Below are 17991 nucleotides of genomic sequence, written 5' to 3'. Positions count from 1 at the left end.
GATATGTCATCCAATCAAAATACAGTATCATATTTTTTGAGTATATGATATATATTGCAAAATAAAAACAAAGGTGGTCTGTAGTTAAGACCTACAATTGAAAAGCATAACTTCTTAGGACTACGCCTAGAAAAGATGCAACTGGGGCAGTTTCTCAAGCATTCTTCAGAGAAGCTTTATGAACAGGAAAAATAGGCAAATCTGTGCATAGGTGTAATTGCAAGTGCAGATCTACGCCTTTTTATATACTGGAAGAGTGCATTATTCTCACAGAATGGTGGTGGACATGGAAAGTGTTTCAAACAAGCTACTAAATTGATCTTTTTTTTCTTTGTATTTTAAAAGGCAGTACTGAGTGCAACCAGAAGGTTGCAGTAGTTTCCAGAAACAGGTGAAAAGCTAAACTGCAAAGGTCCTGCCTCTTAATATTTTGTGTTTATGACAATTTATTCTGAAAACCAAAAAACACATTTCCCAGCAACTCCAAATTATAACTAGTTAGACATAAAATGGTGGAACTGCAAAGGAATGTTTCCCCTTCAAAAGTGCAATATGGTACGCAAATACTTCGAAGTAATCTGTTACATTTTCAACATTGTTTAAATAAATAAAAATGTTTCTTCCTTTATGTTTGTAAGTACATACAATGGCAACTCATCTATGATTGAATAAAGCTAAAACCTTACCGGTTCCAGATATGAGAACAGCCACCTTCACAGACTTCTTTGGCCTTCCATCTTTGAGTGGACTCTCATTTGGCAAATTCTTTAACGACTGCGACTCAGTCATTTTTAAAGCTTTTAGTAGATTCTTAATTTCTACCGGTTTAGAGCCTTAAAAACATAAAAGGGATACATTTAAAACAAATACAAAAACATTAACTATTTAGGGTTAAAAATACAACTTATCATTAATGAATGTTAATGTCAGTGTCTTAAATGTTTTCGCATATTTGGGTTATCCCGTACGTTTAAGGGGAGCATCTTGAAATAGAATTTTTATTCTTGATATTCTCATGAGTAGGTGTCTTATCTTTGCAATATAAACAAGGAAAATGCTTGCTTTAGCTAATCAAGGCATGAGCTTGAAGGAAAAAGCATACCAGTTTGAGTGCCCAAGTTGCATGCCAATAAGCATTTTCTTTCTTGATCCACGTAAAAGCAACACAAAGAGCTGTGTAAGCATTTTAAAACACAACTCAGAAAGTTAGACTTACAGATCACACATTGCTCTTTAAGCTCAAGATGGATTTTGAGGATTTCATGAGAGTGGACAGAGCAGTCCAAGTAAAGATCATGACAGAGGTCCTAAACCTTAACAAGGTGGACCGGGTTTGAGGGCTAACAAATATATTGTAAACAGCGGTTTGAAAGTTTGAAGAAAAGTTTCTACATTAATTTTGCGTATCTAAAGGCAGCGATAAAGTGATCACATAGTCAACAAACTTTTTCCAACTCAGATTTTAATTGGTATTTTGTGATCGTTTCTCATTAAGTAGATTATGGTCTTTAATAGCTCCCACAGTCAATGGCACGCAGTCTTCATGAAACAGTTTCCATTAATTTCAACCAAAATCATCATAAGACAGGATTTGAAATATAAGTCTCATAATTTACGTGCCTAGTAAGTGCTCTGTGCTGTTTTCCATTTATGTTTCACTGATAAAATGACAAGAACACTTGAATATATTTAAACATTAAATCCACCCTATAATAAAGTCTGGTTATAAATGAGAATCATTTTTAAGTATGAGGCTTATCATGTAATTTTCCCTAATCTCTAGAACCTTAGGTTAGCCCACTGATCCGGAGAATGACGGTGTAGAATGGCTCTTTTTGCTTTACAGATCTGTTAACTGTATGAATATCCTGATATACTCTAGTCGATATAAAACTGGATGATCTCTAGATCATAATAACCAACGTGGAATGAAAATTGGTACTGAAAATGAATCTAAACGCTAACCTCGAATTATTCTTTTTAGGAAACATGCAGTGCAATGTGGGTTGTCTTTAAATGCTCCTGAACAGGGGGGGGGAGGGGGGTGTATAGTGCTATTCTGAACAAATTGCACTTTGTTTTCCTATATCTGGAAGTTACGTTTTTTATTCTGCCTCTTGAAAGAGTGGATTGGGCTTGATCGCTTCTTTCAGTTCGGTGCCACCTCTTGTGCTCATGTTATCTGATAACACAGGCAAAGATTCACAGTTATGGACACAGTTATCTGTTGTGTTCTTTTTTCCCCTCTTCACTATACACTGGTTATTTGTCCTGAGCGCTAATGTGGTGATTATAATTTCAATTTGTAGGTTCTGTCTTTCACAAAATAAAATTTGTAACTAAAAGATTTGTTTATTTGATTTTCCAATCGCTAATATTGGTTTGACTTTGTTTCTGTTACCTTCTTGATTCTCTTTCTTCTAATTGGGGTAAGTTGACGGTCTGTTTTGACATCCTATTTGTATATATGAATTATAGTAGCTGTACTGAGTAGGTACTGTTAGAGGCCCTGATGGAGCGACCTTGATGTTGAGAAACACATGTTGGCCAGTTTTGTGTTGTTGATAAAGAATGAAGAATTTCTTCAAATAAAGACTCCTTACAGAATCCGCTGCCTTATTTGTTATACCTCAAACCCGGTCAACTTTGTTTATTTCCATTGGCTGCCAGCTTCGGAGCAGAGCTTTGGCACCAGCATTCTTTCTTTCACAAACTAAGCACTTGGTGTAAATACACACTGCAGCCCAAATATGCCATTTAAGGCACAGGGTCAAGACTGATTTGGTGAAAACATGACTTGGCAGTTCGGGCTGGACTGTTCCATTGAGGCACAGGGTCTAGACTGATTTGCATATGGCCATGTCTGAACTGGGGTGGCAGAGTGAGCAAAATAACGATGGATTAAACCCAGATCTGTGACTGGGGGTGAATGTTTTGCCAATGTGCAACATTCCATCCATCATCTTGTGTGTTTTGCATTTAACTTTCCATGCCATGTGACATTTAACTTTTCAGGCCATGGGTTCACTTAAGGCATCATTTACATTGGACTTAAAAAGGCAAAATATCTAGAGTGACCATGCAGAAAATGCAATTTGCTACTGAAGGCCTAAGAAAAATAATCAGACTGAACTGTTCGAGATGACATTTGTAAATTCCATTTCAGCATGATTACTTCCAATATGACTAATGAAATTTAGACATGTTTGTATACAAATATGATTAATGCACTAATTTAGTAAGAAGAGCATGGTAACCTTTCTGAAGGGAAACCACAGATCCAATAAGACAAGCTTCTTCGCCCTTCTGCACATCTTTCAGGATCTGCTCGGCCATCGCATTCTGCACAATGAGCACTGCACCAATTCCACAATTAAATGTCCGAGCCATTTCCTCCTCCGACAGGCCACCTTCTTTTTGCAGCCAGGAGAAAATATTAGGTATCTTCCAACACAGAGCATCTGCAACATAGAGCGAGTAGCAATATAAAACAAAGTTCTTACACTACAGTTACCTATATTTAGGCTGCCACAACTATTATTTCAATCACAAACCACTTGAGCTAAAGTGTTCTATTTATTGAGTCACAAATGAGCTAGGCAATCTGAAAGCGCTTTTTAATTTAGCAAAGGCGTTAAACAGTCAAAATGTGAGTATATCGATAAATACAAGACATCAATCACACAAAAGTAGGGTACACAAAACATGACCAGAGTGCACAATAACCACTGTTTAGGTCCCAGTCGTACTGCACAATCAAGATTGATGGGGGAACAGTGGAAACAGCGGGGTGGTCTAATAGCTGATCTGTGAGACTGTCTCAGGGCAGGAACAAACATGCGGCAATGAAGTGAAGCCTGCACTCTCTGACCAAATAGAAGCAAGAAATGACAGTGACAATAAAGCCACCCATGGCACGCAACAAGGGCTTCTAGGGGCCTGTAAGTAAACTAAACATCTTGCAACCAACCGCGTATGCGCGGTTTCAGGCGATATCTAAAGCATAAGGTGTGTGGGGAGAGGGGGGAAACGGTAAAAGAGGCGAAGGTGCCTGCCAAACATACTGAAGGGCATGTAACAATTAACAGTGAGTTTTATCAAAAATGGACGAACCCAGTGGTGTTGGTACGTTCACTGGCAAGCAGTGCTTGGGAACCCACTAGGTGAGTAAAAGGCCCCTCACACACCAACCTGGTTGGTGTCATGCTTCATCATAGGGGCCCCACCCGGGTGGCCGAGCGCCTCCCGGTTGTGCTGCAACGCCTGACTACAGCGGAGCTGGTGTGGTGTGATGTGGTGAAAGATTAAAAATACCTCTGAGAATCCTTGCAGAGGGAAATTTATTGATGGCGGCTCAGGATATATTAAAATTAAAATTATGTGAAGCAACTACGAAAAGGATTAAATTTCTGATAGTTGACTATGTGGTCGGTCTACATGTTTCAGCCCACCTCAGGATGTGCGGGGCTTTCTTCAGGACCAGAAACTGCAGTGAGTGGCAAAATCGAGCCACGTGAATAGTGAAAAAATTTTTAAAAAGGTAATTTACCTACACACTCTCTAAGGTGTGTGGAAACGGTATCGGCTCAATGACAGACACCGCAGCGGAAAAAAGACCTGTGGGAAAGAAGAACACATTACACAGACACATATAGCAAATGATGCTAGGATTCGCAACAAATATAAAATGCAATCTTTTACTGACTGTGAAAGGATCAATGTTAGCAAACGGTCGTACAAGTGGCAACACACACTCTGTGACATGCGGCTATTGGTTGGTGCTACACGATGTCAAGTGAATGAGCGGGCGGAATACGCCCTATGTGAGCTATCGGTGAGGCCAGCAGGGGGCGTGTGGACTGTCCTCGTGGGGTGCCTGGTTGGTGAAGCAGGCAACTTGAAACGGTGATGCCGTGTAGCCACTGGCTAGAATGGTCGGGCTAGATCGCAACGAGTGAATGCCCCACACAACCCGCCCACTTAGATATCTTGGCTGGCGTGTAATAAAGGTCAAATAGAGCCATGCAACACTGAGAGCGTAGACTGCCAGAAATGAGGACCCTACCGGCTAGTTCCAGGGAGGTAACTATATCTATTCCTGTTGTACCAAATTTGACTTCTAATTTTGTTGTAGACGCAGAAATATTGTCAGGGAGCTTTGTGAGTAAATGGCGGTAAATAACCCCAATTTTAGAACGCTTAGCAATAAGTTCTATGAGCATTATCTTCCCAAATAGTCCTTCAGACTTCAATTTGCTTCTTTCTATAAAGCTACGGAGCTGTAAATATTTAAAGAAGTCAGATGTATTAAGCAGATACCTCTCCTTAAGACATGCAAAAGAGGCCAGCCTCCCTTCGTATCCTAAATTACCAAGCACAGTTAATCCTAAAGCTGACCAATTAAAGGTGACTTGATCCTGAAAGACTGCTGGCAGTAGCCGGGCTGCAGAAAAGGGTGTATAAAAATTAATATTAGGAACTAAAAATTTACGACGGACCTTAGGCCATACCGAAAACATAGACCAAATGACCTTAAACCTAGTTCTTTTATAATAACTTGGTTCTAAAACCCGAACTAAGACTCGTTTAACATCTTCACCCAACCCAATTTCAAAAATTGAGGGCCTACAGGCCAGAGAGGGGCCGGCGGCGTCTCCCAACAATGGTAACCCAAAGTATTGAATCATTGAAGACCAGAAATAAAATAACAAGCTGGGGACCCCCCAGCCACCACGTGTGCGAGACTGGAACATCCATTTAGCCGCCCTTCTGGGCTGCTTGTAACCCCAAAGAAACCTGCTGCAGATTCTATCTGCCAAAACTAAGCTGGAATGAGGCATCTCCAAGGGTACTGTTCTAAAAATATATAAGAATTTAGGCAGAATCAACATCTTAAGGACATTGCATCTGCCATAAAGGGAGAGATGGAGATTGTCCAGCCTTGCCAATATTGTTTTTACCAAGTTAATTATAGGCAAAATGTTTAAATCTGGGATAGTACTTACATGTGCTGTAATATATACACCCAGATATTTTGCAGACTGCACTATCGGGGCATCTGAGGGGCCCATAGCTGTAGATTGGATAACTTGAGTCTTAGCGACATTAAGTTTGTAGCCTGAAAAGGCTCCATACTGATCTGCTATGATTTTAACTGCCGTGTAGGCAGACGAAACATCTGAAGTCAGAACAACAATATCGTCGGCATAAGCTAAAACCTTATAATCCGTTGAATGAATCGTAACTGGATGTATATCCTGCGCTTTCTCAATTAAATATAGAAAGGGTTCTAAATACAGTGCAAAAAGGAGAGGGGAGCACGGGCAGCCCTGGCGAGTACCCCTTCCTATTATGAATGGCTTAGAAACAAGCCCAGCAACTGAGACAGTGGCTTTAGGAGTAGTATACAAAGATTGGACTGCATGGATAAATTCAGGGCCGAGGCCTTTCCAACTGAGGACCGCCCATAGAAAAGGCCAAGCGACCCTGTCGAACGCTTTTTCAGCATCCAGCAGGATCGCCCCTACAGGTGATGATGTTGCCTGGGCCCAGTCCAATAATGCCACTACTCGAGATACGTGATTTGCTGTATCTCTGCCTGGGATAAAACCATGCTGGCGTAGCGAGACCAAAGGAGTGATTATAGCAGCCAATCTAGATGATAGGATCTTGGCAAAAATTTTATTGTCCGAATTTATAAGTGAGATAGGCCTAAATGAGGCAGGATCCAATTCGGGTTTATCTTTTTTCTTAAAAAAAATAATGTTGGTCAGAGTCCAAGACTCAGGGATACTTCCAGATTGTGCAGCCCTCAAAACTGAGAGAAGAGCCCAACGAATCTCCTGAGTGAATACTTTATAAAACTCTAATGGGACTGCATCAGGGCCTGCTGCTTTGCCATTGGCCAGTGCTCCAATTGCTGTCTCAACCTCTTCCCATTCGATGGGGGCCGAAAGGACGCTTTTTTGTTGATCGGTAGGTTGGGTCGTTGGAATACTGGCCAGAAAGGCTGCAACGTGCTGGTCGGAATTTGCAACGCAATTACTAGTTTCCTTGTAAAGATTTTTATAAAACTGTTGAAATACCTCAAGGATCCCTTCTGGGGTTTCAAAAAGCTGACCTTGTGGGTTCTGTATCTTAGTGACATAATTAGCCAGCCCCTTCTGCTGAAGTCTCTTTGCCAGAACCTTACCTGACCGCTCTCCCATTTCAAACATCTCGGAGCGATATTGCAAGAATTTAGCGGCTAAATCCTGACCGAAAAACTCCAGCAGAGAGGCCCTCGTCTTAGCTATTTTGGCATGAATTTGCGTAATGGCTCTACCTTCACTTACAGCTTCAATCAGTTCTGTCCCTACTGTGCTTAAAATTGCCAAGCGCTCGTAAATTTGTTGCTGGGCTACTCTTCGACGGAAGAAGGAGAAACTCCTAGTCTCACCCCTCATGGCCGCCTTGAATGAATCCCACACCACGTTCTCAGAGGCTGTGCCAACATTAAAATCAAAGAATTCACTAATCCGGCACGTCATATGGTCTATATAGGCCTGTTCTGTCAGCAGTTTTCTTTCGAACGTCCAAGCCCTAAATTCTGGTGCCTTCTGTGGGAGAGTATACTCCACAATAAGTAAATTGTGATCGGATAATACCCTTGTATGCAATGATATGGATGATGACGAAACCAACTGTTCAGATATAAAAAAATAATCTAGCCGGGACATTTTATTGTGTGGGGCCGAATAATATGTAAATCCGTCTAATAATTGATTATGGAACTGCCAACAGTCTAACAAGTAATGCTCTTGTACTAAAGCTTGTAATGCCCTAAACACCCTGGGCTTTTTCCCAAAATAAGTTCGGTCCGTTAATAAATTAACACTAACCGCTAAATTGATATTAAAATCTCCACAGAAAAAGATAGGGTTTGGATACAGAGCTAATTCAGTATTCAGGTGGTGCAGAACTGCCGGATCGTCTAAATTTGCCCCATAAACCGTACATATTGTATAAGGCCTAAGGTTTAGAATTACCTCCACAATCACCCACCTGCCTGCACCATCTTGACTGGTCCTTCTGCAAGAACAAAGACCTCGTCGTGCCAAGACCGCCACCCCCGTGATCTTAGAAGTTTGACGAGAGCAGCCAATTAATTCAAATCCAGGTATCCGAAGCATACCCCGCTCATTCCAGGGAATGTGGGTCTCTTGAATACAGATCAGATCGAGCCGTAAAACTGACAAGAACTTTGAGAACAGAGCCCTTTTCCTTCCATTATTTAGCCCACAGATGTTCCAGAGAGCTATCCTAATTTTTTCTTGCGCCATTCGGTGTATATACAGATACCTGCACTATGATAATAAACTTCTGACTTTAAATGACTACCAACAAATACCTTTTCTGTGTCGAATCCATCAAAAAATACTGAACTACACATAACTAAGTTGAACCACAAGCATTTTTTAATACTAAAAATAACCCCCCTCCACCCAAAACACCCGCCCACCCCACCACCCCCACCCACACCAACCCCTACAAAGGGCAACAGGGCCTTAGCCCTTGCAATGGAGGAGCCGGCAAGACTCCCACTCCTGGAAGCCATCACCACACTGTATGTAGGAAGATACTCCTATAGTTTGCTTTCTCCTGACTCCTGACTTCAACAACAACATTTATAAATCTTGTGCAATAGGTAAAACCAGTGAGGGCCAAAATAAGAAACTCAAACATAAACGTTATCAGATCTCAGGCAAAGGTCCGGGAAGGGGAGACTTATAGAGGGACCAGCCTTGATCATATTATAATAAACACCAGCTGCACATCACCACAAGTCAAGCCATGCTTTTCCTTATAATGAATCCAAATAATCCTTAGCTTTCACTTCGGATTGAAAAAACTTAACTTGGCCCTTAAAAATAACCTTGAGCTTTGAAGGAAAAAGCAAAAATGCCTGAGCCCCCTTTGACTGAAAGGGAGTGATTAGTTGACGGAGGTGCCACCTTCGCTCGACTGTAACAGGACAGAAATCAGGGCGCACAAAAAATTGACATCCCTTGGCAGACCTTTTTCTATCTGGGCGTGCCAAATCAAAAAGTTTCTCCCTGGCCAAAAAATTATTTAAACAAATGAGGATAGCTCTTGGCTTATCCGAAACATGGTTAGAACCCCCACTCTGCTTAAATGGATAACGATGAGCACGTAGCACTTCTGTCCCCCAATCCCACTGCTGAATCTCTGGGAATGATTCTGTAAATAATTCGACAATGAATTTCCGAGTGTCTGATCCCTCGATCCCTTCAGGAACACCAAGGACCCGGAGGTTGTTCCGACGTGCCCTATTTTCAAGATCCGTGAGTTTCCATATAATGTCTTCCCGTTGTGACTGAATAGTCGCAGTTAAATTTTTTTGTGAACTTAGATCGTCCTCTAACGTAGAAATTCTCTCCTCGGCCTCGCCTACTCTCGTGGCGATTTCGGTACAAGTTTTTGCGACCCGCCGTATGGAATTCTGGAGACGACGACAAGCCCCTTGTGTCCGAGCGCTTTCCTGCCTTGACTCTTCCCTATGGGCCATTATGGATTGATAAATCACTGCCAATGTGATTTCCGTTGGAGGAGAGCCTGGAATTGATCCATGGTTAATAGCATCTATGGAAGGTAGCCCAGGGGGATCAACAGATGGGGTCTGTCCAGAAAACGAGTAATCCCAAGTTAGGGAGCCTGCTTCCAAGCGCTCCTGCTCTGGGGCTCTTACAGATTTCCGAACTGTTCCATTAACTATATGTACAGGCTTGTTACTATCCCAGTCCCCTGGGTCACTAGCATCAGACCAGTCCTTGCCTTCTGCAGGATCGCCCTCCTCCTCTGAGGACATAGTATGGTCTGAGAGAGAGTAAAATGTATCTGCGGCATCGGCCTCAACCCGTACAGACTGGGGTACATATTGTGGAGGGCCATCCAGATTTGAGCTTACCTCCCCAATACCGCTGACCGAAATAGCATCTGCTGGAACTACAGCTCCCAGAATGCCTTCTGATTGAGTGGGTCCCACCGAAACCAAAGCAGAAACAGAACTAGCTGATGAGATAGGCACAGCTAAGTGATTAGAAGCAATAACCTCTGGGGCTGAAAGGACTGCAGGGGCAGAAGGAACGTTTGAGCCATTTAAACCATTTGCGATAGATTTAGCGGGTTTAGTGATAGTTTTAGTAATCAGCGCTGTTGCCGCCACAGCAGCTGCTCTATCCTGTCTCCCCCGAACAATTTGCGGTGTTTTTGACTGCTCGCCTGCCTTGCAGAACATACTGGGGATGGTCTGACCTGTTTTGTGAGTCCCGGTGCTGGTGCTGACCAAAGGAACTGCAGCCGCTCCCTCGGCCAAGAGATCGCCTCCGGATGTATCCACTAACTCCGAGGCTCCATCTACTACAGGTGCAGGCAAAGGCATCTTTGCGGGTCGACTTGATGTTCCACGACCAACGCCAGTTCCTGCAAGTGCGGCGGAGACCAGGGCAGACCGCGCCTGTGATCTTGGGGCTTTCGGAGGCATTACTGCGAGTCTCCGCACGAAGATCACACCAAAAGACGAGGCAGAGCCGCGCACCAGGGACGCAGCGCGAAGTAGCTGGGAGAGGCGTCTATCGAGGAACGTCGTGAGTCGGCACAGCATACCGTCACAGCACAAAGGGATTTCGAGTCAATGTCTGCAAGCTTACAGCGAGAAATTCAGGTAAGCATCCCAGTGTAGTGATGCTCGGCAGGAGAGAGAATCTTAGCCCAGCTCAGCCGGCCATAGGAGTGGCTGCCATCTTGCCCCCCCCCTAACAGCCTCCATCCCGCATTCGCGTGCAATTAGCATTCCTTTCTGACACATGCGCAGACTGCTCTGCCCCTCCCGCGATCACTGGACCCTCAGCACGTACGCAATGGCCCCTGTTCCCTTATATTCTCCCATAATCTTGGACTCCATACCATCCAGGAACCGGGAGACCACAGTAGGTGCCATGCGGGTGCTGCTTCCTGACCAAGTAAGGTGACGCGCGCTGCTTATTGCTGGCTCTTCCAGGCTATCTACTTCTAATATGCCCTTGCCTGACATTATCTCGTTCTTCCGCAGAATCTGTGTTACGAGGAGCGCACTCCTCCCCTTCCTGATCAGCGATCAAAATTCAGCCATAGTGTAATACTCCTTATTCCTTATTTTTATTTTCTATTTGTAGCGCGCCACCCAGGGGTAATCGCCCCACCACTGTACCCTACACTCAGTTTGGTACAAGCACAGCCCATTGACATGCTAATCGCACCATCGCTCACTCGTTGCGATCTAGCCCGACCATTCTAGCCAGTGGCTACACGGCATCACCGTTTCAAGTTGCCTGCTTCACCAACCAGGCACCCCACGAGGACAGTCCACACGCCCCCTGCTGGCCTCACCGATAGCTCACATAGGGCGTATTCCGCCCGCTCATTCACTTGACATCGTGTAGCACCAACCAATAGCCGCATGTCACAGAGTGTGTGTTGCCACTTGTGCGACCGTTTGCTAACATTGATCCTTTCACAGTCAGTAAAAGATTGCATTTTATATTTGTTGCGAATCCTAGCATCATTTGCTATATGTGTCTGTGTATTGTGTTCTTCTTTCCCACAGGTCTTTTTTCGCTGCGGTGTCTGCCATTGAGCCGATACCGTTTCCACACACCTTAGAGAGTGTGTAGGTAAATTACCTTTTTTTAAAAAATTTCACTATTCACGTGGCTCTATTTTGCCACTCACTGCACTTTCTGGTCCTGAAGAAAGCCCCGCACATCCTGAGGTGGGCTGAAACATGTAGACCGACCACATAGTCAACTATCAGAAATTTAATCCTTTTCGTAGTTGCTTCACATAATTTTAATTTTAATATATCCTGAGCCGCCATCAATAAATTTACCTCGGCAAGGATTCTCAGAGGTATTTTTAATCTTTCACCACATCACACTATCACACCACACCAGCTCCGCTGTAGTCAGGCGTTGCAGCACAACCGGGAGGCGCTCGGCCACCCGGGTGGGGCCCCTATGATGAAGCATGACACCAACCAGGTTGGTGTGTGAGGGGCCTTTTACTCACCTAGTGGGTTCCCAAGCACTGCTTGCCAGTGATCGTACCAACACCACTGGGTTCGTCCATTTTTGATAAAACTCATATATATAACAGGGGATACGGACGCACCCTTGCCTCCCTAGCTCTCTCATTGTTCTCTACAATTAACAGTGCCCACAAAACATTTAGGGATGCTAGGGTGAAGGAAGGAGAATGTTTAAGGAAGGGGCGGGGATGTGTCCTGTCTGAGGGGAAATAGCCTTAACCATGCAGGTAAAGTACCATGCCAGTAAGTATTTAAAAATATTTATCTTTTACATTATATAGAAACAGCGAATTTAGAGTTTATGGATGGGTAGAGGTAAAGGGAGATGAGGGTGACTTGAGGGTTTAGGGTGGGTAGAGGTAAAGAAAGGTGAGGATTATTTGAGGGTTCCGGGTGGGACGAGGTAAAGTTAAGGTGATTAGAGGGTATGTGGTCAGTAGAGGTAAAGGGAGTTGAGTGACCTGAGGTTTCGGGGTGGGTAGTGGTGGATAGGGTTAAGAGTGACTTGAGGGTTCAAGGCTGAATCAAGATAAAAGGTATGTGAGGGTGACTTGAGGGCTCAGTGGTCGGAAGTGCTAAAGGGATGGGAGGGTGACTTGTAGGCTCAGAGGTCGGTAGGGATTAAGGGAGGGGATGACTTGGGGGTCAGGGGTGGGGTAGAGGTAAAGTGAGGAGAGGGTGACTTGAGGTTTTGGGGTGGGTAAAGGAAGGTGAGGGTGACTTGAGGTCTGGGGGTAGGTAGAGGTAAATGGAGCTGCGGAGGACTTGGGGGTTCAGGGTGGGTAGAAGTAAAGGAAGGTGAGGGTGACTTGAGGACTCATGGTGGGTCGAGGTAAAGGGAGGTATGTGTGACTTGAAGGCTCAGGGTGGGTAAAGGAGGTAAGGACGATTTTAGGGTTTGGGGTGGGTAGTGTTAAAGGGAGTTAAGGTGTATGTGAGGGTCCGGGGTGGGCAGAGGTAAAAGCAGGTAGGGTGATTTTAGGTGTTAGGGATGGGTAAAGGTAAAATGTAAACTTTTTCAAATCACTGTATATTTCAACGGGTCACCAACAAATAAGTAAATGAGAGACAGCGGCAAGAGTTAATTTAGACAAACACATACTGTATGGCAACAGTCTTAAATGAAGGGACTATGTTTACAGATTCATGATCAATAAAAGCGGTAGGCGGCCGAAGGATTATGTTACTTATCCTGCAAGCATCTGTTTGTGGCATGTAATGCTACAGATTCATATGCTGTGCTAAAACCTGCCTTCTAGTGTGCAGCGTTGGACGACTGCAACTTGTTTCTCTACGAAGAAATCTTTCAAGTCACAAGATCTCAGTGACTCCTTCTCTGGTCTTGGAAGCACACGGGAACTGACAACATTGTTAAATTGTTTTCGCCCAAGGGGTGAGAGAACGCATGAAGCAGTAAGTATAAAAGAATAGTGACCATACATGAAGGCAGAGAGACATGTAAAGTTAAAGATATCTCTAACAAACACTGGCTTCCGGGGAGGAGGGTGAACGCATATGAATCTACAGCACTACATGCAAAGAACAGACACTGACCGGGTAAGTAATAATCCACTCATAGCATGATTGGCTGTAGATAAACACGCTCTGCATCAACTTTAAAACAGTAGTCCACTCAGCAGTGACTAGCCAGTGGAGGGAAACTGCCTTTACAAAGCGGGCCGAGCCATGCATGCCGCTTTCCGCAAGCATAACCACACTTGTCTGACCCACCAGATGGCACTCTAGTGTTCAGATGGGCAGAAAGAAGAGGACGCTTCGGAACAGGAAGCTCTGGAAGCGGACAGGTAAGTGGGTCTGGGGCCAGGTTTGGCAGGGTAGTTTTTAGGGATGGGGTCAGTTTTAGGGTTCTAGGCGGGGAGGGGTCGGGGTAGTTTTTGGAAGAGCGCCAAGGTTTTAGGGCTCAGGACAGGGGGTCGTGTTGTAAGAGCTGGAGCTGGTTTTGGGGGTGGGGGAGTGGGGGGAGGGGGGATTAGGGGCGGGTATCAGTTTTAGGCCGGGTAGTTTCTTTTATGGCGGGCAGGGTTTTCGGCCTAGGGGCAGTGGAAGGGTAGGGTAGTTTTAAGGACAGCACATGTGAGAAAAAAGGGTTCTGTTGCAGTACCCACCCACATACACTTTTGCCTGGCTTTTGATGCATCTTTGACTGTAGACTACTGGGTCCCTACTGTCCAGGTTCCCTGTACCAGTATTCTTTCCCTAAAACTGTACCACCATTCGCGTTTCAGACTCTCTGTAAATCCCAAGTAAATGGCACCTAGGGCATGGGAACTGAAGAGGGTCTCCTAGGGACCTCTCACCTAAGCCATGCAGACTGCCACTGCAGCATGCATGGCCTGGTGCAGACAAACCCACAAAGTCGACATGGCACACTGTGAGCCATGCCAACTTGCACTGCCTAAGATATAGATAAGTCACCCTTCTACCAGGCCTTACCAGCCCTAAGGCAGGGTACACTATATTAAAGACTTGAGCATATTTGCATGAGGAGGTATGCCCCTACAATATTAGGGTCTATTCCTTAGTGTTGTAAGTGCCAGGGAAGCCATAGAGTACTGTGGTAAATATTTCATTACCGGTACTATTTTTTATGCGGTAAAGTCTAGTAAGAATAACTCAGTAAATATAAGAGGCAGAATCCGTGGTATTAGAGGTTTTAAAAGGCTTTATTCCTATACAAAGGAATGCAATTCGAATTGCAGGCTTCTATTCCATCACCACGAAAGTTCAGGAAGGAAGGGCATACATTATTGACAGATAATCGGTTTTATAGGAAAATGCATTACAGTGAAACAGATGCAAGAGGCGTAACAGCTGATAATACAGATAAACTGTGCATACGTAACTAATAGAGGCGGTCATATGGGCGTAATTTAATAAACGTCATTATACATGATGTCACAAGTGGGTGGATCCATAAAAGAATCCTGCAATGTCAGCAGAAATATTTGGCAGAGATGCGCGCGCAGCCGCATGACGTGTGATTGACGTGCAACTAGAGGGTGAAGGGGACTTGACATTTAGCTCTACATGTGGAGACAGAAGTCTGGGGGTCATGTCAACCTAATCCCAAATCATATCTAATATCCTATGTTTAAAGAACTGTGTTATCCAAAAGGAAAGGTCTCTAGGATAGAATCTATTCTATACTGACTGTTGGTGCGTGTACAAGCGTCTAAGTGTCTACATGAGATGCGAGGGGGTAGGAATATTCCATGGTAACGGGGCCTATGAATTACTTGCATGAGGACAGCGAGGCCTGGCCCTTTGCACGGTAGCTGGAGGAATGTTTACCTAAGCTGCTAGACAGGAATGCATCGGATGAGGAGCGGAGCAGATAATCTTGAAGGTGAAATACAGTTTTTGGCAGGCAATATGCTGGATCAGGCACCGTTAGCCGCGCAGGGAGTAGGACAAAGTTCATGGATACAGATGCAGGCTCAGACTGGAGCTTTCAGAGGCAGAAGGCAGGAAAAGGCTTGATGACAGAATTCAGGGCCTACTCGCCTGAATCTGTAAAATGTGGAAAGTGAACCACATAAAGTCGGTTGCCTTTCATACTTAGGAATGGAATATCTGACCCATTCATGGCGAAGCTGAAAGAGGACATGTTGACGGTGGACGCACATGTATTTGCGTCTTCAAAACTGGAACTGGAGGGAACATACATGTACTTATAGCATGCACATGGAGCCGTTGGGGTCTACGATAGGGGACATAACTGATCACAAAATTCATATTTCCTCATTCCCTCCTTGTCCCCTACGGACCCTCAGGAGATATCGATCTTCATCAATCCATCGATCTGTTCATATAGCATCATTTGTTCTTCTTTCTTCTTCCGGGATCTTGAACGAAAACTTGGATGTGGGATACACGATGTGGCACACAGACCACAAATCGCTGGCCCACATTGTAGACATAAGCAGCAACTGAATAGTATGAGAAAGCCAATACCTAGGAAGGATAGTATTCTCCATCCCCAGGCTGACAACACGCCCCAGAACCAACCGGACCAAGTCCAGGTGCCTGGACTCTGGTGTATCTGGCTTATAATCTTATGAAGGCGGGTTATGGCTTTATATACGGACGGCGAATTTTCTGGTATAAAAATGCAGCAACTTGATCCGATGACCCTACAAGCTCCGCCCCTATCGGCCAGGATGACGTCAAGGACAAGACGATTTTGAAGCACAACAATCCGCATAGCAGACTGCTCTTCTGTTAAATTGCCTAAGGCGGAAGTAGTCTCGTTCACTACTGCTTCAAGGGTTCTAGTTAATCTACGTATCAGCTTACTATTAGTGACTGTACCTATATAGGGAAAGAAACCTTTATTGAAATCTGTATATTGTTCCCATGCTGTTTCAGTGTAATCGACAATTGGAAGATCTCTCTGTTGTCTATTGTGTACTAAATGGGTATTTCTATGATAATCAGGATGAGCTAGGAAAACAGGTGGCAGAAGGAATGCTATGTAACAGGTACCATCCCAATCTAAAGGTAGACATATATATGCGGTCTGGCCACATATGAAGTAGGAATGATGGGAAGCTCTAAATGTAGACTTGCCTTGATCACTGAATTTTATTACAGTGGTGCATTTACTATGGCCCATGTGTATGGAACCATTCTTTCTTACACATAATTCCCCTTTTACTGGGAATACTGACATGGCGGGCAAGATTGGTGTAGCTTCAGATTCAACGTTCAGGATCATGAGGTTAAGTGTAAAATTACCTAATCCATATACTTCATTTTCTAGATCAGTTCCTGTTCTTTTGGGAAGTCCCTCCTTGTTAGGGTAGCAGACTTTAAGCAAAACTAGGTTCAGGTTTCCCCATACCCAGTTGTCTTGATAAACTGCGGAATTTGAATCTAGGGAATTAATCAAACTAAACCATGCTCCACAGGAGCCATTATGTGTGAACGGATATGGAAAGAGGGGCAAAACTCCTTTATAGTTTTGATAGGGAGGGAGTCGGCCACATATCCAACAATTTGTGGCATTGCTGGTCTGATGGGAATGATGTAACATACTAATGAATGTGTTGTTGCGCAGCGCAAATCTGTAGGACAACTCATGCGGAGGTAATTCGCTAAAAGAATGTTCTGTAGTTACATTGTAAGCACGCTTAAGAATAGGGTAATACATGTGCAATAGTATGCTAGAAATAATGATCAGAAGACTTAGAAAAAACGAAATTAATAATGTTACTGTGCAGTGACTACGAAGTGATTTACAATACGCATGTTTTTTAAGCTGCATCTGTTGATTTCTTTCTCTATTCCGGTCTAGAGGATACATGTCAGAGACAAATTCAACCGATTCACCTTGGAGAGGACTTAAACAATCAAATTGTCTGACTTGCTAGACCTCAATTTTAGTTTGTAAAGTTCTGGTTTTGACTGCTCAACCAAGGGGAGCTTTGAGTCTGTCTGTGAGGGAATACAAGGTTGAGTATTCACACTGGATGGTAATCCATAAAATTTCTTGATATGACTCGAGTGCAACCACCCTTTACGACCCTCAATCTTCACGGCTGTCCTTGTAGTTAGTAGAACTAGCTTCGGCGACTTCCACCTAGGCTCCAGTTGGGTCTTCCGGTCGAAATTCCGGACCAGAACCAGGTCACCAGGAACCACGTCATGGGGCTTCACCTCAGTATTATCGGGAAAAGCTGCGGCTACCTGTGAACGACAAGATTGTAGTGCAGACATCAAGGAAGCCAGGTAATCTGTCAGCATATTACAGTCAACATCAGTGATTTTGCGAGGTATAGGCGTCCCCCACATATTTGGTGGTCTACCGAAGATCACCTCGTACGGGGATAGCCCTGTTCCAGAAT

General features: G+C 44.1%; 1 protein-coding gene across 1 annotated transcript in view; it reads right to left on the bottom strand.

Annotated features, from left to right (window-relative positions):
* Window positions 1-17991, bottom strand: part of GART (phosphoribosylglycinamide formyltransferase, phosphoribosylglycinamide synthetase, phosphoribosylaminoimidazole synthetase) — a 250057-nt gene that overhangs the window by 50174 nt on the left and 181892 nt on the right. The window contains exons 17-18 of the mRNA XM_085621375.1: window positions 3258-3461; window positions 687-833 (exon numbers count right to left, since the gene is read on the bottom strand). Of these exons, the coding sequence (XP_085477501.1) occupies window positions 687-833; window positions 3258-3461 (351 nt within the window). The remainder of the gene's footprint in view (window positions 1-686; window positions 834-3257; window positions 3462-17991) is intronic.

The sequence above is a fragment of the Triturus cristatus genome, chromosome 8 (genome assembly GCF_964204655.1).
Source record: "Triturus cristatus chromosome 8, aTriCri1.1, whole genome shotgun sequence".
Lineage (NCBI taxonomy): Eukaryota > Metazoa > Chordata > Amphibia > Caudata > Salamandridae > Triturus > Triturus cristatus.
Note: the sequence above shows the minus strand (reverse complement) of the source record. Positions and strands in the feature narration are given on the sequence as shown.